The sequence below is a fragment of the Leptopilina boulardi genome, unplaced genomic scaffold, assembly GCF_019393585.1.
Source record: "Leptopilina boulardi isolate dan_hultmark-lab unplaced genomic scaffold, ZJU_Lbou_2.1 LbouV2_224, whole genome shotgun sequence".
NCBI lineage: Eukaryota > Metazoa > Arthropoda > Insecta > Hymenoptera > Figitidae > Leptopilina > Leptopilina boulardi.
The window spans coordinates 1,126,099-1,150,887 of record NW_026137779.1 but is presented as its reverse complement, the minus strand read 5'-3'; the positions used below and the strand labels follow the sequence as shown (position 1 = coordinate 1,150,887).

Below are 24,789 nucleotides of genomic sequence, written 5' to 3'. Positions count from 1 at the left end.
AGTATTATCCGTACTAGTACACGCCCTATTACCGTATATAGCTGTAATAGCCAACAATTTATTAATTAAATAGAAACCTCGACGAAATAACAATTTATGAACCAATTAAAAAATTTGACAGGAGCTATGAAAAAAAGTTAATTTCTAAGAAGTAATATTACTAATTTAATAAAAATAACGTTTTTTATTCCATCTGTCAAATTTTTCAACTGTTCCATAGATCCTTATTCCGTCGAGGTCTTCAAATATTACATATTTGCAAATTTAAAAATAAATTTAAAAACTATAGAATCATAATTTTTCTTTCAGATAAAAAACATATATTTTTATATACTTTTATAAAGCTGATGATATATATTATATATACCGAAAAAGGTATTGTAATATAATATTTAATTTAAGAAATAACAACTTTAAGTACTATCGATGTCATTTGATTATATACACAATACTTCATGTTATCTTTTTCTAAAATTAATATAAAATTAAAAAGTAAAGAAATATATTTAACAAATTACAACTTTTAATTTAAATAAATATATTTTTTTCATATTTTATAGAAAGCAATATTTTGCTGGAACAATGGATAATGACAAAACAAGTTTGAATGAAGAATCTTTATTAAAATTTAATTACAATTTTTAAATAAGATAATTTTAAAGGCAGTAATTAACACTTACTTGCATAAAAATAAAACTTTATGATAGTCCATGGTTAACCATTTTCATTGGACCAGGAAAATTTATCAAAACAGTCAATATTAAAGTCCATTTGTAAATAGTCCCCGATTTCTCTAGCTGATTGTGTAGGTGGAAAATAAGAGGCCACTATTTTGTTGTTCTCAAAAATTCCCCATTGAGTTCGAATGACTTCTAACCCATCCTCAAACTGTAGGACAGCATATGTTGGCATATTTTCGAGCGAACCCATTTTGAATTTACTGAAAGTATTTCTTTTAAATTTTCAACTTTTAAAATAAAAAAAAGTAGAACTCTTATTATTAATATTATTTTTTTATATTACCAGTATTAATGTTCTTTAACTTAAATTAACCCTGATCGGGCAGATCCGATTGTTCGACTAATCAAACACTAGTTTGCACATTATTGATAAACTAATAGTGTATGTTACATAACTCTCTGAATGCATCTTTTTTACCTAAATTTTACTTTTTAGTTAATTTTTTAATTTTTAAAAAGGCAGAATTATTAATCAATTGCATAAATTATACCATTTACATTTGAAAGTGTATTTAAAATCGGGGTGTTCAACTAGTCGAAGAAGTTCCTAAAGTTTTGAACGTTTAAATGAATAATTTTTTTTTCTTTTTTTCTAAGTTTTAATTTTGTTACAAAATATTATTTAGCTACTTATAAAATTAATTATTTACTTACTAAATGTTGAATTTATTTTTTATTACTCCTCAGAGAACAATAACTTTAGAAAAATATTTAAAGGGAAAATTTTTTTGTTCATTTGAACTTTCAGAACTTTGTAGACATAGTCGAACAGCTGTCCGATATGAGTTAAAGATAATTTAATCAATATTATTTTTAATGATATCTAAAAAAAATAATTAAACAAAATTTATTGACAGTAAAATAAATGTAATACTTTACAATTACAATTAGACTGTTGGCATTTATTTTATGTTTTTTTAAACTTAATTTATATTTGTACGGAAAAAAGAATAAATAACATATTCAAAGTTTTATTCAATCACATTTCACCCTATGTAATACTACTAGCTCGTGCATAAAAGAATTTATCCTTATTATAAAAGTTATATGTAACTTGTTGAATTACTTGTCACGATTTTTTCGACAACCCATAATATTTTGATTTAAAACTATTTACAAAATCACTTGACATATATCAATTATAGTCTACTACGACACGCAATTTTTTTGATGAAATTAATAAATAATTTAAATTATTCAATGAGTGAATTCAGAAAAACACTTTTTCGAAATTAAAATTGAAACTGACCACGTGCTTGCAAAGAAAATTAAAACATAACCAAAGACATATAGGAAATGAAGATAATGCTGGCAATGACTAAGTAATTGAAATAATATTGGGATCTGACATGGGGGCGGGGCCTAAAGCAATATGGCGTAAATTGGGTAACACTTTTAGTGAATTTACATGGGAATAACATGGGATGCATGTTTAAAAATCGTTTAAAAAATATTGCTTAATTTAATAAATGTATAAGTGAATTTTTTTAATACAAAATTATTATTTACATTCCTATTTACAAACATGAATAAAAATATAAAAGAAATCTTATTTTTATACAAATTATTTTCTCAAATCCAGCGATACATGTGCAAGAAAAGTATAGTATTTTCCTTTATATTTCATGTAATTATATGAAAATTTATAAATGTATGTATTTCATTTTTCATTGTAAAAGTCTGTTAACAAGAAGTGAAAAAAAAAATTTATTTATCCGTTTTTACAGTGATAAATTAACTTTCAAAATGTTCACATGCACGGGTAATATGAAAGATTATATAACCTCCAAATTTAAAAATCTTAAACTTACATGGCAAAATGTAATCACTTCTTTTGAAAGGCAGAGAACATACTCTCATAGAAGGCTTTATACTGTTTATTTTTAAAGCATTTTTCCAGGCCTTTAATTGATCGACTTTTTCAAAATTATCGAACGTATATTTCACATCCACTACTCGTTGTTTTGGTTTCGGTTTATGGAAAATTACGCTTAAATTTTTCGCTACAGTACTGCCACAGCCTCTCAGAGAACACTTAATTCTGCAGGAAGATTTCTCACGCGGTAAAAATGTAGCTTCATTCATAATGATAAAATAATTAACAATGACAGCGGAACTACAATTGCAAGTGACACAAACAGTTATCCAAAACTAGTTACATTTTTCAACACCAGATGGCATGTGTACGAATGTCAGATCCCAATACTTCTCTAGCAAATTTTAGTTTTATCAAGAATTACACAAACACTTTTTGATTGCTTCTCAAACCACGCCGCAGATTAATTCTAGATTGTTAGAGGTGCACATTTTCTAGACGCCGGCCGGCCCGTAACCGCGCATGCTCTTTGTGTCTTTGAATTGAGTTATTCTTTTGTTCGAAAAAATTATAAAACAATTCTTTTAATTACTTTAGTAATAAATGCAGTTAATTTTACACCAATTGTTATAAAAAATTTGTTTGCATGTTTGCAATAAAAAATTTCACAAGGAACACTATAAAATGACAGCAATTTAGTATACGCGCGCGCATTTGTGAAACAAAAAGTTTCTTTTATCGTCTAATACAGCTACGTGAAGTTGGCACACCAAGTATAAGGAAAACAGATTTTGTTGTATGGAATCGTTTGGTGGTCGTTTGGTGGTGTTTGGTAATCTACTTTGAACGTTTGGTGGTCTAAATTAAAAAAGTTATAAGTATTTCAAGTTTGGAGTGCTAATTTCACGGCAACACTGCAAATTTGTATATTTTTCAAAAATTCCTTTTGGTATTGTTTGGTGGTGTTTGGTAGTCCACTTTGGACGTTTGGTGGTTTAAATTATAAAAGATAATCAATTTCTAAAAGTTTTCTTGGAGGTTCGCAAGAAGGTGCGCGCACCTAATCACATGGCGCGAAAGTTTAAATTTAAATTCACAACTGTGGGGAGTCCGCCTTTAGGTCGTCGTAAATATTGTAAACTAGTAGCAAACTTGTGATACCGTCTTAAGGACTTCTCCCGCGTACCTCTTGAGTGACGCTAGGTAGAGAATCCCCGAACGTGAGAGAGTGCGGACGTACTTATTTGTTGCTATTCGACATATCGTTATTTATCTGTGATATTATATATAACAATAGAAAAAATATACCAATTTATATATTCCCGACATAAGTGTCCAGTGTTTATTTAACCTGACCTAATTAGCACTTATTTTAATCCTTCTGAAAGGCATGTTGGAAGCCTTGTAGTCTCACAATACTTGGAGTCATAATTCCCACCTAGTGCAGCTACTCAGTATTTCCACACTGGTGACCCCGAAACTACGCAAAAAGTGCTAAATAAAAACCGGGATAAAAAGTATCACAGTGAAAAAGTGAAATTCCTCAGTAAAAACGTGAACTTTCACTACACCAAAAAGGCCGGAAAGCGTCGGTCACTAAACGACGCCATATCGATTAGTGTACGTCCCACGTTATATCTCATCAAGTTCGATATCTCTCCGTTGGGAAACAATTTGAGGTGTTTCACTATTGCACCTCAAATAAAAAGATTGCCAAAAACCATTCAGTCATCAACGAGTAGGAAGTCGAGGAGCAGCCAGTGAACCTGCCGGAAATAAGGGGAAAAATCAGCAATTCAAGTGTTGGGAAAAGTGTGTGAAAGCAAGCGGAAAATTCCAGATCCCGCCAAAAACAGCATCACACCCCCACCAAACATCTGTGTGCGGAGCTCAGCAGCAAAAATTCAGTGCTCGCCATATTGGATTTTAACAACCCCCACCGCAGTGCCAAGTAGGTAGCAGAGGACAGTGCGCAGCTCAACTCGACACCCACTCAGCGGGCTGGTTGCCCAATATAACGAGAGGTGAAACAGATACAGCAACAACGCGCAGGTGCGTGTCAATCAACCCATCTTCAGTACAGCGGGCTGGTTGCCCACCAAATACCGCTCTACGAAGAGATCAACTGATAGCGCGCAGGAGCGCAACATTCATCTCACCCCCCGCACAGCTGGCTGGTTGCCGGCAAAGGACGAGAGAAACAAGCAACTCAACGTCCAGAAATTCTCCAACGACCAGAAAATAATTGTATGTAAGTCTGAGTAAAAAATTATGTTTGTGTCGTCTCTTCATGAAATTTGAAGTAAATAATAGACAATTAAAAACAAATCATTTTAACGGGAATAATATTTTTCTAACGTGAAAATTTCTTTGATTTCTTTGCGGTAATAAAATAAAACTATCAAATTCAAAATTTTATTTTCTCAATGTGTCAAATTGATCTTAAAGATAAAATGAAAAAGAAAGATTCAAATTTTAATCGCGTTAAATAGATTACTGATGTATACGAATTTAAATTTCAAAATATTTTTTTTTAACAAACAACTTTTAATTCGCGCGAGTTCAGTGATGTTGACAGCTGTTTAGACAGTTCGTGTTTTTGCGTTTTGTACGTTTGTTTCAGGAGAAGCCAATCATCGAGTTGAACTACGACCATAAAAAATTATTGACAAAATTGTTCGATTATTTACCCTGATTATAATTTCGATACGCATATATATATAAAAAGAAATCTCGAATGCTGAATCAACAAATTTTAAATATGAATCACCGAATTTAGAAATAAAAAAGAAATTTTTCTTCAGTTTCAAAATGAACTCAAACAAAAAATAAAAAAAAAATTTTGGAAAATATTAAATTCTAAAATAAACAAGAGTTTATACAATTGATTCAACATTTGAGATTAAACTGTCAACATCATTTAAATTAAACAAAATTAACATCTCGTAAATCATAAATAAGTTAGCATCGAAAACAGAAATGTCATGTATTGTATGTGTATGTATACTTGTCTGTGTATGTCCCATATTATGAATCAGATTATGACACATATCTTTGAGATAACATTTGCAGTACTTGCTTATGCAATTTAATAACAATAAAATATTTTTCTTCTGTAATAAAACAATTATTTTAAGAAATGAATTTTAAATAATTTAAAGCTGCATCTTGTGTCATTCCGGGTACGGTCATTGAAGTGAAAAAATTTTCTCTATTTTACGTTTTATCAATTTCTGAGTTTAAAAAATAATCTTAAAATAACCCGAAAACAATAATCTTGTGGTGGTGTTTCCCCGGCGGTTACGTCGCGTGAGTAATGGTAGTTACCCGCGGTCAAGAAAAAGGAAACGAGTTTAAAGGATTCCCATCAACAGCAAATCCAACGAGCGACTCTCAATCAACAAGTGGGGAAAGCCCGGAAGAAATTTCTGCCGAATACGACCCCTCGAATACCGAACCGTTACGCAGATCAAACAAAACCGTACGCACCCCACCCAAAAAATTACCAACCCCAGAACCGCGCTCGCAGGACAATCTTGAGGGGAACTCACAACCAAGCTTGCTTGACACGTTTAACGAATATACCATTCACGGGAGTGGAACAAGTGTATCTAACTCCGCGACATCAAGTGAAAGAAGTGACACCCCACCAGTAACATTAACTCCTGTGTCACAAACGAGTCACCTACCCCCGCTGGTCACTATGTCTCAAGATGAAGGACAATTCAATCGCAATTCGGTTATTCGGTTACCCCCATTTAATAAAAACGATCCAGATTTATGGTTTAATCAGGTTGAAAGACTTTTAAATAGACATAAGGTCGAAGTAGAAAAGGATAAAGCCGACGTTTTAGTGGCCGCGATCGACTCAGAAATTTTAACTTGTGTTCGATGCATAGTTTTACTAGACCCTCCACCCGAGAATGTTTATTCGCAAATTAAAAAAGGTATTCTCGAGAATTTCGGCACGAGTAACGAACATCGCCTGCGACAATTATTAAAAGGGGAAGTTCTAAACGGCAAACCTTCGTTTATTCTTAGTCAAATGCGTAATACCGCGAACGGTCAGTGCAGCGAGGAAGTATTACGTTCCCTATTTATGGAACATTTACCAACGTTACACCGACAAATTTTAACTCTAAGTTCTACAAAGGATTTAGCGAAACTCGCGAAAATGGCAGATAAAATTACGGAAGAAATGCAAGGACAAGGAAAAAACGAGCAACCTACCAGTGTCGCTGCGATAGAAAATTCCACCCCCGAGATTTTAACGAGAATCGACGCGATCACCGCAGAATTAGCGAATTTACATAAAAAAATTAACAACACGAATAGAGGACGGAACCAATTCCGAGGAGAAAAACGTAATAAATCATAAAATCGGTCGCGATCAAATTCACGTCGTGAGAAATATCGAAATCGACCCCGTTACGATAACTCGCAGGACGTGTGCTGGTATCATTGGAAATTTGAGGACAAATGCCTTCCAAATAAATGCACAGCACCATGCAACTGGGCAAAGAAACAGGACTCGGGAAAATAAACAAGCCTCACCGAATCGACGCAATTGGTGACCCAAAAGGCTCGAAGCCTCTTCACGTTTTTGATAAAAACTTGCGTTTAAAGTTTTTAATCGACACGGGGTCCGATATTTCTATTATTCCACGTATCGGAAATTTAAATGTCACCCCGGCGGAACTAACTCTTTTCGCGGCAAACAACTCTCGCATTCCAACATACGGTACTAAACGCCTGAATCTCAATCTCGGATTACGTCGTGACTTCGCATGGGAATTTTGTGTAGCGGATGTTCCATACCCCATTATTGGTGCAGACATGTTAGCCCATTATGGACTCCTTGTGGATCTACGCGCCCGAAAAATAACAGACTCATGTACAAATTTGCAAATTAACGCAACTCTCAAACATGCAAATTTTCGCAATGTCAGCCTCATAGATCGCTCTTCAGAGTACGCAAAAATATTGGACGAATTTCCGGAAATCACCAAGCTTCAAGACTCGACAAATATATCGAACTGCAGCACGGTGCACCACATAATAACAACCGGATATCCAATAGCACAACGTGCACGGCGACTAGACCCAGAAAAACTAAATATTGCGAAAACGCAATTTCAACAAATGATTGAGGCAAAAATTTGCAGACCATCCAGTGGTTCTTGGGCTTCACCCATTTTAATGAAATTAAAAAAAGATGGAACCTGGAGGATATGCGGAGATTTCAGACGCATTAATGCGGTAACGGAACCGGACAAATTCCCAGTCCCTTATCTACAAGATTTCACAGCAAATTTACATGGTAAAAAACTCTTTACGAAGCTCGACATGTATAAAGCTTATCACCAAATTCCAGTCGCGGAGGAAGACATCCCGAAAACTGCGGTTATAACACCCTTCGGACTGTTCGAATACACCCGAATGACCTTTGGATTGCGCAATGCCGGACAAACTTTTCAGCGATATATATACCAAGCTTTGGGCGATCTAGACTATGTTTATGCATACATCGATGACATCCTGATAGCATCAAAGGATCCGGAAGAACACAAAAAACATTTGAGAGAGGTTTTCAGTCGTTTAAAAAAATTCGGTCTACGTTTAAACCCATCAAAATGTCAATTTGGACAACCCGAAATTGAGTTTCTAGGTTTCGTGATAAACAGCGAGGGATCCAAACCAACTCCGGAAAAAATCGAAGCGATTACAAAGTGGCCCAAACCGGTTACGAACAATGATCTCAGACGTTGGCTCGGACTGGTAAACTTTTATCGGAGAAGTTTACCACATGCCGCGAGATGGCAAGCACCTCTTCACGAACATCTTCGCGACATACGGAAAAATGACAAACGAAAAGTCGCGTGGAACGAAGAATCGGAAATCGCATTCGAAAAAATCAAACATGATTTAGCTTCAGTGGTCAAATTGGCTTACCCATGCAGCGATGCCGAATTGCGCCTAGTTACGGACGCATCGGACACCGGAATGGGAGCCGCATTGGAGCAAAAGACAAAAGATCACTGGGAACCGCTGGGATTCTTCTCAAGAAAATTCACACCCACGCAACAACGTTACAGCACGTACGACCGCGAATTAACCGCGATTTACGAAGCGATAATTAACTTTAAACATTCATTGCAGTTCAGGGAATTTACTGTGGTAACAGACCACAAACCCCACATCTACGCGTTAACTCAAAAAGCCGACAAAATTTCGAAGAGACAACAACATCAGATCAGCACAATCTCTCAGTTCACAAATAGAATCCAGCATATATCAGGTGAAGAGAATGTGGTCGCAGACGCGTTGTCTCGCGTAGATACAATCAACATGCCCACTGCAATAACATTTGAACAAATCGCGAATGAACAACGTAACGATAATGACTTGAAACGTATCCTCAAATCGGGTAGTTCATCTCTAAAGTTGCGGAAAATAAGTTTAGGCGACGAAAACGCGGAAATCTGGTGTGACACATCCGAAGAAAATATTCGACCAATCATCCCAAAAAATTTAAGATTCCAGGTGTTTCAGTTGTTCCATAATCCATCTCATCCCAGTTCCAGGGCAACAACTCGCCTAATCAAGCGGAAATACACATGGCCGTCTATCAATAAAGATCTCAAATCGTGGGCAAGAGGCTGTCTACAGTGTCAGCGTGCCAAAACGGGGAGACACGTTCACATGCAACCCGCAAATTTTGCACTCCCCTCAGGTCGTTTTAAGCACATACACATGGACATAATAGGACCACTGCCCGATTGCGAAGGATACCGCTACTGTCTCACTCTTATTGACAGGTTTTCGCGATGGCCCGAGGCAATCCCCCTAAAAAACATCAGCGCCCAGACAGTTTGTCGTGCGTTTGTGGACAACTGGATCACACGCTTCGGGAGCCCAGAAACATTGACAACCGATCAGGGCACACAATTTGAAGCTAGATTATTCTCAGAACTCAGGCGCGTGATTGGCTGCGACAGAATTCGAACAACGTCTTATCACCCCGCATCGAATGGTCTTGTGGAAAGGTCACACAGGACATTGAAAGCCGCAATAATGTGCCACGCGGAAAACGACTGGATTCACGTCATTTCAACAGTGCTTCTGGGCATGCGAATTTACGTTACGGACAACGGAGCATCACCGGCCGAATATGTGTACGGTACGACTTTACGCATACCGGGCGAACTAATTGTCCCCGAGAACGAGTCAGCTGACCCCAACCATTTCCTTTCTGAGTTCCGTCGCCATATGCATCAAGTGCGTGCAGTGCCGGTGGAGCGCCACGACAGGAGAAAAGTTTTCGTTCATAAAGAACTGAAAGACTGCACTCATGTATTCTTGCGTGCACCCCCAAACAAAAGGTCACTTCAATGCCCGTATTCAGGTCCGCATAAAATAATCAAACGAGTTTCCGAAAGAGTTTATGAAATAGATGTAAACGGGAAAAGCAAAAGCGTTTCGATAGAAAATGTCAAACCGGCTCACTTTATTCCACAAGAAGAGTGGATAATGATACGCGGTAACGATAACAAAAAAACGGTCAACGAAAGAACCAATGTAAAAATATCGAACAAAATCGGTCCAGCGCTTACCGGAAACCCAATATTTAACATCGAAAGATATGCAACGCATATCGGGAATAACTCGAACAATTCGGATAATTCGGCTCAAAGAAACGTGATTCAGCAACCAGAACAAATAAATTTAAATTTAGGTAACTTTGAAAACCCAGACGAACCAAGCACTTCGAATCGCGATATTAAGGTTAAAATTTCGACTAAAGTAAACAAAACTGTGATAATTCCAAACGAGCGGATCGAGAAACGCGTGAGGTTTGTCCAAGATAATCAAATAAGTTTAAATAAAAATTCTCAAAAATCTAGTCAAAGTACTGCAAATGTCCGAGAAAGGAACACTTTCGCGGATATTGTCAAAAAGCCCAATAATGAGGCACAAAGTCAAAAACGCACTAAATTCATACCAGCAATTTTACGTAGGAACATGAATCCAAATAAATAAAATAAAAAAAAAAATAATCTTGTTTAATAAAGTGCGAACCTACAAGGTTACAGTAAAAAAAAAAGACAAGTTTGTAAAATACTTTTCAATGACAAGTTTGATTCATAAATTCAAAAACTCAATATTGATTAATCGTTCCTTCCTCGAGAAATCTCGTTGTCACTTGGGGGGGAGTGTGTGGGAGTCCGCCTTTAGGTCGTCGTAAATATTGTAAACTAGTAGCAAACTTGTGATACCGTCTTAAGGACTTCTCCCGCGTACCTCTTGAGTGACGCTAGGTAGAGAATCCCCGAACGTGAGAGAGTGTTGCTGCTATTCGACATATCGTTATTTATCTGTGATATTATATATAACAATAGAAAAAATATACCAATTTATATATTCCCGACATAAGTGTCCAGTGTTTATTTAACCTGACTTAATTAGCACTTATTTTAATCCTTCTGAAAGGCATGTTGAAAGCCTTGTAGTCTCACAATACTTGGAGTCATAATTCCCGCCTAGTGCAGCTACTCAGTATTGAGCAATCCAGTGTGACGTCACAACGCGTCGGTAAAAGCAATATCTGTACGTAGTTAACACGCGTGGTGCATGTTTACATTCAGTTGCATAGAGATTATGTGAATGCCGGTGAAATAAATTAATTTAAACAAAAAGTAAAAATGTTTAGCAAGTATTTTCATACTCTTCAAGGAGATGTGAAGCGTCGGTATTTAGAAAAAATAAAGGATATTAACAATTGTGATCCTTATGCGATTAAAGAAAGTGATTTGAGTGCTAACCTCAAAGAACTAGTGCCAATTGAAGTGGTTGATTTATATAGATATTTACTTTCAACACGTAGTTGCTACACTGAAGATGAAGTAAAAGCTTTTAAAAGCTTGGAAGCTTTTAAATTTCTTGTCGCTGGATTTGTACAAAAGATTCTTTTTATAAAAATAAACGACAAGTATGTCGTGCGTGGTGAGGTATGTATATACGAATTTTTATGTAATAGTAAATAGTAAATACATTAACTGCGTTGAGACACATTTATATATAGTATTAAGTTATAAATTAAAAATGAAAGAAATCTATGATTTCTCTTTAATTCATAAACTTACAAATTAATAGTTATTTCCATTGTTTTAGGTAGTGAAATATTAAGCAAAAGACAAACTAATTAAATATTACATTAGCTGCAGCAATTACTAAAAATTGAATTTTTTAAAATTTATATCAGGAAATTTTATGTAGTATTGTTATTTTTATAATTATTATCTTTTTAATATTAGGTGTCAGAAAATTATAATATTTATTTATGGCTCAGCAGAAATTTTTAAAATTAATTCCATTATCAAAGAAATTCTTTATTTTTCTCACGACTGTCAACCGCTGAGTTATTATGATTATATATGAGTTTCTAATTTTTTCTTCTTTTATAGGTAAAACATTCCCAAAGAATGAATGCTTCCAATTTGCAAGTATGGATAAAAATTTTTTCTAGTGGAACAATTTCGACTGCACATTGTACCTGTATGGCTGGACTGGGAGAGGTTTGCAGTCATGTTGCAGCTATTTTATTTGCTCTAGAATTAGGTCTGCTAACCGATGAAACATCTTGTACTGGTAAATTGGCTTTATGAAAAATACCGAAAGTAACCAAAGTGGAACCAGCAAAAGTAGCAAACATGAATTGGGGAAAGAATATTATTAAAAAAGGTAAAACATAAATTTATTGTACTACGTATTGAGCGGTGAAAATTCAATAGAAAATTTGAATTTGCTAAAAAATTATGAAAATAATTAATTTGGTATGATTGCCACGTGTTAGGAAAGTCAAGGAAATGCCAGGAAAAATTTTTTTGTCAGAAAAGTCAGGGAAATGTCAGGGGAAAAAGTTTTTTGTCAGGGAAAATTTTGAAATTTTAAATTTTCTTGATGAAAACATTCACTAATAGAAATAATGTAAATATAATTATTCTAAATTTAGAAACACTTCAATTTTTTTTAATAATTTAATTTCATTGGAATTGTTGTCAATTAGAATAGCTGAAGATTTGTTTACTTATTACTACAGGAAATTAAATTTTAGAGAATTTTTAAATTCGAAATTTTTTTAAAGAATTCAATTTTGGAAGAGCTACTGATTGAACTATATTAAATAATTTAATTTCAAGATATTTGAACTTGAAATTTTTGTAAATTTGAACTGCTGAAAACTTTTTACGAATTTTTCATAATAATTGAACTTTAGAGAATTTTTAATTGAAAAATGTTTCAAATAATTGTATTCTGGATGATTTGCAGTTTAGATTGTTAAAAATAATTCTATTTTGAAATATTCGTTGTTTATATTCTTAAAAATAATTAAATTTCAGATTTTAAATTGAAAAGTTAAGGAATTTTATCAAAAGTACTTAAAAAATATTAAATTCTTAAAAATGCAGCGAAAATTTTATTCTTTAAAAATTGTTCTTATTTTTTATATTGGAGAACCTCTTGAAAAGTTTTCATTTGTGTCAAGGAAAAATTCAAAATTCTGTCTGGAAATTAGGGAAAAGTCAGGGAAAACCAAAATCAAATTTTGTTGACAACCTTAACATTCAATTTTTGTTAAAATTCGTTATCTGTGATAAAAATTTTGTGCCAGGGAAAATTATTTTAATGTCAAAGAAAAGTCAGGGAAACTGAAAAATGGATTTTTTGGCAAACCTGATTTGACTAATAATTATAAATACCTAATATATTAAATTATTTATTTTTGGAGAATTTAAAGACAAACCTTTTTGAACTTTATTAAAATTATTGAAATAATTGACTTCGCAACAAATTACAGAAATATCATATTTTCGAAAAAAAACAGTCGAAAAAATCGAAAGTTGTACAATCTGAGATTTTTTGCAAATTCCTGACAATTTTTCTGGTTCTTCAAGGTTACAATTTTCACTAACTTATTCAATTATTGTAGGCTCTGATAAAGATGTTCCAAGATTGCAAGGAGGATCTCTCTACGACTTCCTAAAAAAGGTCGAAGATGCAAACCCTACATCTGCTCTTTTAAGTGTTATAGGACCATTTGCTTTTGCTCGAAAGATTACACGTGAAGACAAGACGCCATTAATTTTACTAAATTTATACAATGAAAGTTTTGAGAAATTCAGTCTTGAAGATTTGCAAAATGTTGATGTCGATTTTGGAGTTACAAATAAGAGCTAGATTACATCCAAAAAGAGACTGTTCTGCAGAATAAAAACGATAAGTGGTATAAAGTAAAATCTGGGAGAATAACGGCCTCCAACATCAAGGGCGTTTGCAGGACATCACTCGACAAACCATCTGTGTCATTAATTAAATCAATTTGTTATCCGCAAAAGATCTTGTTTCAACCAAAGCAAATCAAATACGGAATCCAACACGAAGAAATTGCTATATGTGAATATCAAGCTTTTTCAGTAAAAAATCATGAAAATTTTCAATTAGAAAAAACAGGATTCATAATCTGTCTCGAGAATCCACAGATAGGAGCAACCCCTGATGGACTTGTGTCATGCGACTGCTGTGGTTCTGGTTGTCTGGAAATAAAGTGTCCATATGTATTAAAGGATGGTAATTTTGACGTTGAACAATTTTGTGACATGAAAGGTTCCTGTTTATGCAAGGATGATGACTCGGAATATACGTTAATTAAAACACATAGCTATTATTACCAAATCCAATTACAAATGTACGTTTCCAAATTGCATTACTGCGATTTCGTCATATGGTGTAAGGGATTTTTGTTTATTAAAAGAATTTTTATCGATCACGATTTTTGTGAAGATATTGTTCAAAGAGCTGTTCATTTTCATAAAATGGTCATTATGCCTGAATTATTGGGAAGGTGTTACACGCAGCAAAATAATCATGCATCTCATAGCGAACCATTGTGGTGCGATTGTCAACAACCTCAACAAGATGGTCAGGAAATGTTAAGATGTGCCAATGCCGATTGTCCTATTCAATGGTTTCATTTGAAATGCTTAAGTTTTGCTGCCGTCCCTACACTTTATTGGTTTTGTAAGACATGCAGTTCTACTCTTTTTGGAGTAATAAATTTGAATGTGTTGTAGCAATAAGGGTTTTATCTTTAAAAAAAATTATACACTTTTTATAAAAGTAAATAAAATAACAAATTTACAAAACAATTGTTTTATTTTTCATGTTCGTCAGATATACATTAAAATAATATAACAAATATTTATAAATATTTTATAAAATATATTGAAAATGTGAACAGTAATACATTAACACTTATTCCAATAACACTCTTTTTACAAATATTTTAGCACACCATAAAAAAAGCTGTAAATTTTGCCAACACCAAATAAAAAAATGTCGAACATTCATACTAAATTCTGTGAATACTTACAATTGAGTTTCTATACTTACTTTTATTTCAATGAAATAATTAAGATATTTGTAAAATAAAATTTTTAAATCATGCGATTTTTAATATATGGAGTTAGTCAAATTGTGAAAAATTACACCATTTAAAATATTTAAATAAACCAAAACATAAATGATAAATAAAAGCAGTGCAAAGATATAGGTATTCTGTTAACTTGACAAGATGAAATCATTTGAAAAGCAAATTCAGGGTGTCTAAAAATTTTGTTGTAGTGTTTTTTGTGCAGTTTTTTCACGAGTTGTTCTACTTTAATATAATAAACTTTAACCTTACAATTAGATTGTAAAACAGATTTTATTTCTTTTTAATGTGCGATTAATTTATCAGTAATAACAATGTTAAACAAATTAAATCATCTTCAAAACAAATGAAAATTTGGTAATTTAACGGAAATTATTAACTAATTAATTAATTAGCACAACTAATTATTTTCGTGAATTTTAACTTCATAACATTTTATAAAAATGTTATATAATTATAATTAGTTATAATAATTATAATTAGTTATAATTTTAATTTAATTAAAATTATAACATAAAACAATTTTAGAAACCTTAAATTATTTTTCAACACTTACAAATAGAACAATATTTTTAAAATAAATTGCACACCAGCCAAAAATTAGAAAGAAATTAAAAAATCCCAATCATGTCTTAAATGCAATCAGATCAAGTTTCACTGTACATTAAGCCCCGTTTGAGTACAAACCTTGATTAATCGCTTTTAAATTTACTTTTAAATGATTTATCATCTAACAAATTTCGTTTATCATTAAGAATATTAAGTAAAATTTTTAGTTTTGAAATTGTACAATAAAAACATGAAAAATACTATTATAGAATTACTAGATTTTCAAGATGATGAATCACCCAAAATTAAATTTCCACCGAACAAATAAAAAGTTTAAATTGCATGCTTAAGATATGATAGAAGTATTTAAATTATACAACGCAGCGCAAACACGAATAATTTTATCTAATTGGCTTACATTTCCCTCTGTTGTCGCTAGCATAGCAATGGTTAATGTATCATGTAAGATTCCAAATTTTTGTCTCAAAGCTCCGATGACACGTTCAACATGGATGCGAACGTGAGCAATTTTCCGAGTTTCTTCTAATTCCAAAGGGTGAAGCTGTGATTTACCTAAAGAATTTAATGTTTCACTATTTTTATAAGATATATTTTTTTGTATTGCATAAATTTTTTAATTGAAAGATATTTTTTACCTTTCGTGAAAGCTGGCATTTTTAAAGTAACTAGCATTGGTGTCAGCAAGTCTTCAATTAAGAAACCGCGATCAGCCAGAACAACATCTTGAGGTATCAAATGGTCCAATATTCCTGAATCTTTTGTTATTTGTTTGTCGCTTATTCGTCCTCCAAAAGCTTCTGATATAAATGAAATGGTTCCTTGAGGTGTGATTCCAATCAGCACTTTAACTGTTTCGTGATGCTTGTAATGCGACCAACACTGAGCAGCTGTCAACAAATTAGAAGGTGTTTCAGTAAAAATTTCAAAGCAATCAATTATAATAGCTATACTATCACCAAAACTCTCCTGAAAACAAGTCGGCATTGTTGCATGTAGTTCGTCTCTGCTTGGCCAATACACCAGTCCATGGAACATATCGTACAGCACATTTAAACATCAGTGAAAGATATTTGAAGCTGTTGTTTGGCACACGTTGAACCTATAAACTCAGAAAAGACTAGTTAATATTACAATATATGTACAGGGTTACCACAAGAATCCATTTTTCAATTTCCCTGACTTTTCCCTGACAGAAAATTTTTAGTACAGATAATGAATTTTAACAAACCCCCCCGACACCGTGGTAACCCTGATATATACAAATACACAACTATGTATAAACGCAAACCGCTATACCTATCAGCCAAGTACTTAAAATCCAAATTTAACCTAAGTTTCATCAAAGTTAAAACTAGTTGTTGAAAAGTGGACAATTTAGTATTATTCATAGGAAGATAAGGAGCAATTGTTTCATGGATAAGGAATAGGATTTTCGAATTCTCTAAACCAGTTAAATACTTAGTCCTTGTGTCATTCTCTTTAAACGCTTCCTCGTGCAAACCAAACTTTCTAAGCCTCTTTTTAAGGTCACGAATAAGAGAATCTGATATACACATATCATCGAAATTAAGTTCCAACAAACATGATGTTAAATCAGTTTGAATGCCTGCATTTAACATCTTAGGCAGAGGCTCATCAGAAACTGCTTCGTTTTCCTTTGGCAATGAAACGATTTCATTGGTTTCTATCACTAGATTCGGAAATGAAACCTCGGTCGGTGAATCTGCTCCTTCAACATGTGGGATGCTTTTTTCAATTAAAATTGAAAGTTTCTGGTAAGCCTAAAAAATTGTTTAGTTTAATCGAGTTAAAATATTCACATAAAATACATAACAATACTTTATAGACAGGATTGCCACAAGAATTCATTTTTTAATTTCTCTGACTTTTCCCTGACATTAAAAAATTTTTCCTGACAGAAAATTTTTAGTACAGATAAAAAATTTTACCAAAATTTAATGTCAAGGTTACCACCAAAATTTCATTTCGTTTTTCCTTGACTTTTCCTTGATTTCCCAACGGAATTTCGAATTTTTCTCTGACCCAAATGAAAAATTTTCAAAAGGTTGTCCTTTTTAAAAAATTAGTCAACAATTTTTACACGCAAAAATTTTAATTAAAATTTTAAAAAAATGGAATTATCGGTGCATTTTTAAAATTTTAATATTTTTTTTAGTATTTTTGATAGAAATTTTTAACTTTTTAATTTAAAATTTCCGGAAATTCAATTATTTTTAACAACATAAACAATAAATTATTCAAAATTCAATTATTTTTAACAATCTAAAGTGCAAATCTTTCTGAATTCAATTATTTAAAACATTTTTCAATTAAAAATTTTCTAAAATTCAATTATTGTGAAAAATTTGTAAAAATTGTTCAGTTCAAATTTACAAAAATTTCAAGTTCAAATATCTTGAAATTGAATTATTTAATAAAATCTTTGTAGCTCTTTCCAAAATTCAATTGTTTAAAAAATTTTTGAATTTAAAAATTCTCAAAAATTCAATTATTGTCTGAAGTATGTAAACAAATCTTCAATAATTTAAATTGACAAACATTTTGAGTTTAATTCCAATGAAATTCAATTATTAAAAATTATTTGTAATCATTTAATTTTAAATTCATAAAAGTTAAAAATACTTCAACTTTTAATGTTTAAAATTTTGAATAATTAAATTTACATTATTTCTATCAGTGAACGTTTTCATCAAGAAAAATTACAGTTGATTAAAATTTGGAGTAATTAAATTATTAACTGATTAAAATTTGAAATAATTGAATTTTTAATTGATTTGAACTTGGAATAATTGAATTTTTAATTCATTAAAATTTAGAGTGATCAGATTTGTCACTAAAATTTTATTTTGTTTTTCCCTGACCCAAATGCAAAAGTTTGAAGAGATTTTCAACTATAAAAAAATTAAACAAATATTTTTAAAACTTAAAATTTGAATTAAAATTTTTAAAAAACGTAATTTTTGTAGCATTTATACAACTTTTATATTTTCCAGTACTTTTGACAAAATTCCCCGACGTTTCCCTGATTTCCCTGAGCCATGGTAACCCTGAATGTTATAAAGCTTAAAAGACATTTCCAAATTCATTTTATCGGTATTTTACTTTATAAAATTTTGTTCAATTTTTTGAAAATTTAAATTATATTTTTCATGTTTAATTTCATCCAATTTCAAAATCTTCCCTGACAAAAAACTTCTCCTCTGACATTTTCCTGACTTCCCTGACATGTGGCAACCCTGTTTAGCATGGATAAGATATGCAATTGTAAAAAGAATAAATTTTTATGAACTTTTTTCAGACTCTTAATAAATCTAAATTGTTGGATATTTACTCTTCTTTTTGTCCTCTCGTATCTTTCTACATCCGAGGGCTTCTTTAACATAACACCTACACTGTATCCCATGTGTTGATTCGGCACCCAATCGGGATCATGACTTTCATAAAATGCAGCTGGTTTACCTTAAAAGAATTATTATAATACATACATATATAATTGTGTATAATATTAATTATTTTTCTGATAATTCTGGTCATTCAATATATAAACATAGATGCGTGTATTCCATAGCTATATATAGGTTATGTAATATATATGTACTATATATACAATACAATAACATGTATAATATGTACATATATTTCTTCAAATTATAAAATTTAATTAATACATACCTGTAATGAAATGTTTAGAACAAATTCGTCCATTTTTTAGTTGGGTTTCAGTTAATTCACCTCGTTTCAAAACACGTAACCATTTTTCTCGCCGGTCATGTACCAATTTACACAAATCTTCCGATTTTAATTTCCTAGCCACTGGAATTCGAAAAAATTTCACGGAATCAACTCCACTACGACTTTTGCAGTCAAGCACAAGACAAGTGGCAGGCATTTTATATTAATTTTTTAATTATAATAGCAAATTCTGACAAGTTGCTATTAAAAGCAATGTAAACATGCCCCACGCGTGTTAACTACGTACAGATATTGCTTTTACCGACGCGTTGTGACGTCACACTGGATTGCTCAATTTCCATCCTCCCCTAAAATTTATTATCTATAATTTAGCTTTTAAACTTATTTAGTTAAGAGTATTTTATAATATTTAATGCGAATATTATGTGAATATGAGAAAAATACGTGAAATGAATAAAAAATAAAATAAATAATGTAATTGTAAATTTTTTGCACTATATTTATTTATGGTGTGCTTCTGTCAAAGGACATAAAGGTGAAAGAGAATTTCAGCGCGTAAATTTAAATATATCATTTTCTGGGTGTCCAGTGATCAGGGAAGTCATGAATATGTCAGGAAAAAGTCAGGCAACTTTTTTAATATTGTCCAAAAATAAAAATATTTTCTGAATGCTTCTTCTTTTTTTAATTAAAAATTCAATTGCACATTTTAATTAATAATAAATCAATCATTCCAAATTTTAATTATTGTAAGTCTTACTTATTTAAAACCCTCAATTAATTCTTCTACATTTGAACAAATTAAAAAGTCAATTATTCAAAATTCCAAACAGTTAAAAATTCAAGTTTCCAGACTGTAGATAATTAATTAAAAATTTAATTTCTCATTCAAATCAAAAAATAGTTTTAAATAATTTTTAAAAATGTATTCTTGAGTTCAACTTATTTTCAAAAATTTCGTGATTTTAAATTTTGAAAATTTTTCTGACTCAAAAATTATTTTATGTATTTGATTTAATAATTTGTCAAAAAACAAGTTTTTAAGAGATTTTTTTTTAAATAGGCATTGAAAGTTTTTGACGATTTTAATTTCAGAATTTTATTGAAAATCTGAATTAAAGTAAATGCCTAATTAAATCTTCAAAAGATGTTGAAAAAAATACTTTTAATTTTTTTAAATATTACAATATTGATAATATTGCCGGGTTCAATTATTGGAATGTTAATGTTTATTTAATATCTAATATTAATAGTCAATAACAATGTAATTATGCAATATATTTTGTATGAATTCGTTTTTATTAATAATGATAATAATATGAATAATATACGTTATTTTTTGATTAATATAAACTATACTATAACGATGCACGTAATTAGTATAATTATACGTTATATCCCTTGCAATATTAATTCCACTTATTTTTGTTGTTTTAGTTTTTACTTTTTTATCACAATAAAAATTTCCAAACATACTTTTTTGGATTGTGAATACTGTCTATGATGCTCATCACAATTAAACCATAAAATTTTATTAGAACCTACACGGAGAGAAAAATCTGCCTTTTATAGTATAGAAAGGTTTACATTTAATGCACAGAAATTTTCTATGCTATATAGACATGAAATTTGAGTAATTATAGTACAATCGTATGTCTTTTTAGCATGAAACTTGTCTATGCTAATAAAGTTTGTCATATAGCCTCTTATTACATACTTATTATACTTTTAATCCAACGGCGCCATGCGAAGATCGCACATAACATCATCCTACTATGTTTGCATAAGTGCTATGCTTTTTCGGGGATAGACTCTTGCAACTGGCGATTAGGGCAGTTCCAATTCAGTAAAGGTGGGCGTGGCCTAATCGCCAGTTGCAAGAGTCTATCCCCGAAAAAGCATAGAACTTATGCAAACATAGTAGGATGATGTTATGTGCGATCTTCGCATGGCGTTGTTGCTATTAAACTACATGTTTTGTACTATAGAAGCATATATACTATGCTTTTTTAGTACGGATAAATACTATCCTAAAAATTCTCAAATCTTTGCTCTATTAGTATGAAAAGTTTAAAGAAAAATAGCAGCAATCTATTTCATACTATAAAAGGCAGATTTTTCTCTCCGTGTATAATATTAAAATCTCGTAAGCATTTAAGATTTATCAACGATATTAACAAATCTTTTTGACAAAATTTCTGTCTTATTATTTACTTTTGAAGGTGTATAAAATCGCTGAAGATATCAAATAGAAGTTTCAATATTCGTATCTACCTTATACCCTGTATACATTATTATTTAATAACATTTTATTTCTTTATCACAAATAAGTTTCTAAACACATTTTTTGGACTGTGAATACTGCGGCTGATTCTCATCACAGTTAAATTATAAAATTCTACTATACAACCAAATATTAAAATTTCTTAAACATTAAAGTCTTTTTTAATGATTATAATACCTTTTTGTAACATAATTAAACTCTTTCTACATAATTATAGGTATATTTATTATACTTTTTTAGTAACTTACGTTTATAGCATAATATATTTTATTAATTCACTTTCAGGTAAATAATTCCTCCTGGTTGTATCTCTTGATTATGTGCAGAAATGACCTTTGTCGACAAGTCATCATAGATTTCCCATTTTGTTGTTTTTCTAGTGCAAAGAGCAGTGTAATGATTTGTTCCGTTGTATAGTACGATGCCTGCTAATCTAAGGAAGTAAATATATATATATATATATATATATATAAATCTAGTAAGATTTTCTGCATTTATTTCTTTTATTTATGTTTGTAATGTCTTAAAACATATTATATGTAAATTTAAAAAAAAATTGCGACTAAATTGTAATGAGAAAATTTTATAGAATATTATTATTTAAAAAATTTATTTTATGTTAAATATGAATTAGTAATTTACTATATACTACTTAGAATAGAAAATAATAATATTAAATACTAACGTTAATTTGTCGCCGTATAATGTAATGTAGCGAGGAACATCTGAAGGTTTGCATTTCTGAGGTGTTGCTTTTCCGTCAATTGTTCTCACATCTCCGTCTATAAATATGTGCGCATTAAGTTTTAAGGTTTCAAAGGGCTTTTGACCACATTCACAACTTTGCACATTTGCGTTTCCCCATTTATCAGTAACGGCTTCCTGAAGTCCTCTAAATCCATTTGTAGAAATTTCTTTCGGATTTAAATAAAAGTACGACACTTCCTCTATGTTGGAAAATCCACACTTGCAATTCCTCATCCTAAATGCACTTGGCTCACCTTTCATTGTATACTCCCACATATCCGCTACATTAGAGTAAACATCAATCACTTTTAAAATTTTAGGTGATTCGATATCGTCATTATTATTTTCCTTATTATAACGTCTAGGAAAATCTTTTAAAATTAAACATCTTTCTTTGTAAATGGATGGATTTTTAATTACGTCTGATCCTGAGGTAAGCAATTGTTCAATAAATTTACAAGTACTGTTCTTCGAAGTTTTAATATACATTAAGTACTCTGGATTTTCTATTGCTCCTGTCAATAAAATTTGAACGTATGCATCGTATTGACATGTATTTCTGATCATATATTTTTGATAACCAATTACTAATGGTTTTGAAAAACGGTTACCATTGATAAGTAGCCAATATTTTGACGAGCTTGTAAATTTCGTATTCACTGTCGAGGCAATGTTGTGATGCAATTTAATTTCCGGAAATTGTTTAAAATATTTTGAAGATTTCCTGTCTTCGACTTTAAGTGGCCGTTTCTTTGTATTTCCTTCTTTTTTCAAATCATTTTCAAATCCATTTTGCGGAGAGGAAGAAACGATAAAGTCATCTTTTTTTACTTTATTCCTCCAATTTTTCGTTTCATATAAATCAGCTTTTACCAAATTCATTTCAGTAAATACACTTTCTTCAACTGGAGATTTTACAATAGTTTTGTCGTTTAAATTTGACTTTTCATGAGTTTCGTTCGTGCGGTCTACATTAGAAAATGTAGAAAGTTTACTGCTCTGCATATTTGGTGAGTGATGATCATTTTCATTAAAAGAAGGAAGATCGTCACATGAATTTGAATAAAACTGCTGATGTTGTTGCTCCTGTTCAGTTTGTTCATATTTGTGCAGTTTTTATCGAGGGTTCGTAACAATATTCGGTGGTAGCATTCGAGCTTCGGTAATTTTAGCTGATCCCAGTAAACATTGAGCCTTTAATGCTTCGTGATGAATTTTAAAGAATTTATCAACTCGCAAAGCACCGCGAACGTGTTTGAGAATATTGTTTTTTAATTGATTAAAGTCTCCTTCGACATGACAAGATGAGGCCCTGATATATTTGGAATTAAAGTTTTTCTTCATAACTGCTGTCCAAATAGGAAATTCCGCACTTAAGTTAATCAGTTGTTTAAAAAACCCAGGAAGATAATACGGATTAGGCCGGTCATGTACTGTTTTTTTTACCCTTTTCAGCTTCATCTTTAATTTTATGTACCCAGTTCTTGATGCGTTCTGCTGATTGTGGTTCTTGATTGAGGAATAAATCCTGATTATTGGGATCAAATCCACTGGATGAAAGTTTCTCGATTAACAATTGAAATTCCGGACTATCCTCATCAGGAACAATATCGTCGATGGCATTGTGCTTTGCATTGCTCATGAAATTTAATAATTTTACTCTTGCTTCTTCAGCTGGCGAAATAGCAGAATTGTCAAGAGTTTGATTCCCGCCATATTGATGAATAGCAATTGTTAACGTTAACAATAATATTTCATGAAATTCGTCCAAGTTTTCACAAGATATCATTAGCGCTACGCATCGAATTAAAAAATCTTTTACTGCTTTATTTCGTGAAGTAAAATATTTTTGTCTACAAAGAATTGCTACAAGATGTGCTACATCAATTCTAATGAAGCTCACATCAACCAAAGTTTTATCATTTTCGTTTTGCAATACAAAGAAACAATCCTGTATATATTCCTGTATCGACATATGATTAAATGCTCTCGATATTGCACCCAAAAGTGCTCTTGAGTAATCGCACACGACTTCTTTCGGTTTAATTTCGACTGATGTCAACCACTCATTTAAAAAATATAGAATCTTATTAGTGGTTTGTGACGCAGACAAAAGTTGACCCACTGACAAAGTAATGTTTAAAAAATTAATTACTATTTCATAAAGAAATATGTGGGGCGATTTAATGTTCTCTGTAACTTGTAAAGGAAGAACAAGGCTTCCAGTACTGTCAATGCATAATGTAACAAAATCTTTAAAAAGTCTACAATACTCTTTATAAATAAAAATCTGCTCTGGTAAAAGATAAATTAAAAAAAATTTGTCAACTCCAATGTCTTGAATGCTCCCAGCATATAAGGGATCATATTTTAGTTTCCTCATAATATTGCATGGGTCATTTCCGTCTTTGGCTACTATACCCAGTTT

At 31.6% G+C, this 24,789-nt stretch overlaps 4 protein-coding genes across 10 annotated transcripts in view; 1 reads left to right on the top strand and 3 right to left on the bottom strand.

Moving 5' to 3' along the window:
• LOC127279896 (uncharacterized) overlaps window positions 1-24,107 on the bottom strand; it is a 31,747-nt gene extending 7,640 nt beyond the window's left edge. For 2 of the 7 annotated variants that reach the window (XR_007842735.1, XR_007842736.1), the window contains exons 1-3: window positions 22,300-24,107; window positions 21,863-22,047; window positions 681-940 (exon numbers count right to left, since the gene is read on the bottom strand). The gene's annotated coding sequence lies outside the window, so the exon portion shown is untranslated. The other 5 variants (XR_007842738.1, XR_007842737.1, XR_007842740.1 and 2 more) reach the window with 5 other exon arrangements.
• LOC127279907 (uncharacterized) lies at window positions 11,197-14,753 on the top strand. The gene is made up of 3 exons (XM_051302566.1): window positions 11,197-11,564; window positions 12,021-12,297; window positions 13,547-14,753. The coding sequence occupies exons 1-2, from the start codon at window positions 11,259-11,261 to the stop codon at window positions 12,219-12,221; spliced, it is 507 nt and encodes a 168-aa protein (XP_051158523.1). The 5' UTR covers window positions 11,197-11,258; the 3' UTR covers window positions 12,222-12,297; window positions 13,547-14,753.
• Window positions 15,622-17,789, bottom strand: LOC127279903 (uncharacterized). The gene is made up of 2 exons (XM_051302562.1): window positions 16,252-17,789; window positions 15,622-16,168 (listed from the first exon to the last, which is right to left on the bottom strand). Exons 1-2 carry the CDS (start codon window positions 16,649-16,651, stop codon window positions 15,942-15,944), a joined length of 627 nt encoding a protein of 208 aa, XP_051158519.1. The 5' UTR covers window positions 16,652-17,789; the 3' UTR covers window positions 15,622-15,941.
• Window positions 16,783-20,005, bottom strand: LOC127279901 (uncharacterized). Its single transcript, XM_051302560.1, has 2 exons — window positions 18,969-20,005; window positions 16,783-17,397 (listed from the first exon to the last, which is right to left on the bottom strand). Exons 1-2 carry the CDS (start codon window positions 19,038-19,040, stop codon window positions 16,783-16,785), a joined length of 687 nt encoding a protein of 228 aa, XP_051158517.1. The 5' UTR covers window positions 19,041-20,005.
• Window positions 24,108-24,789: the final 682 nt, after the last annotated feature.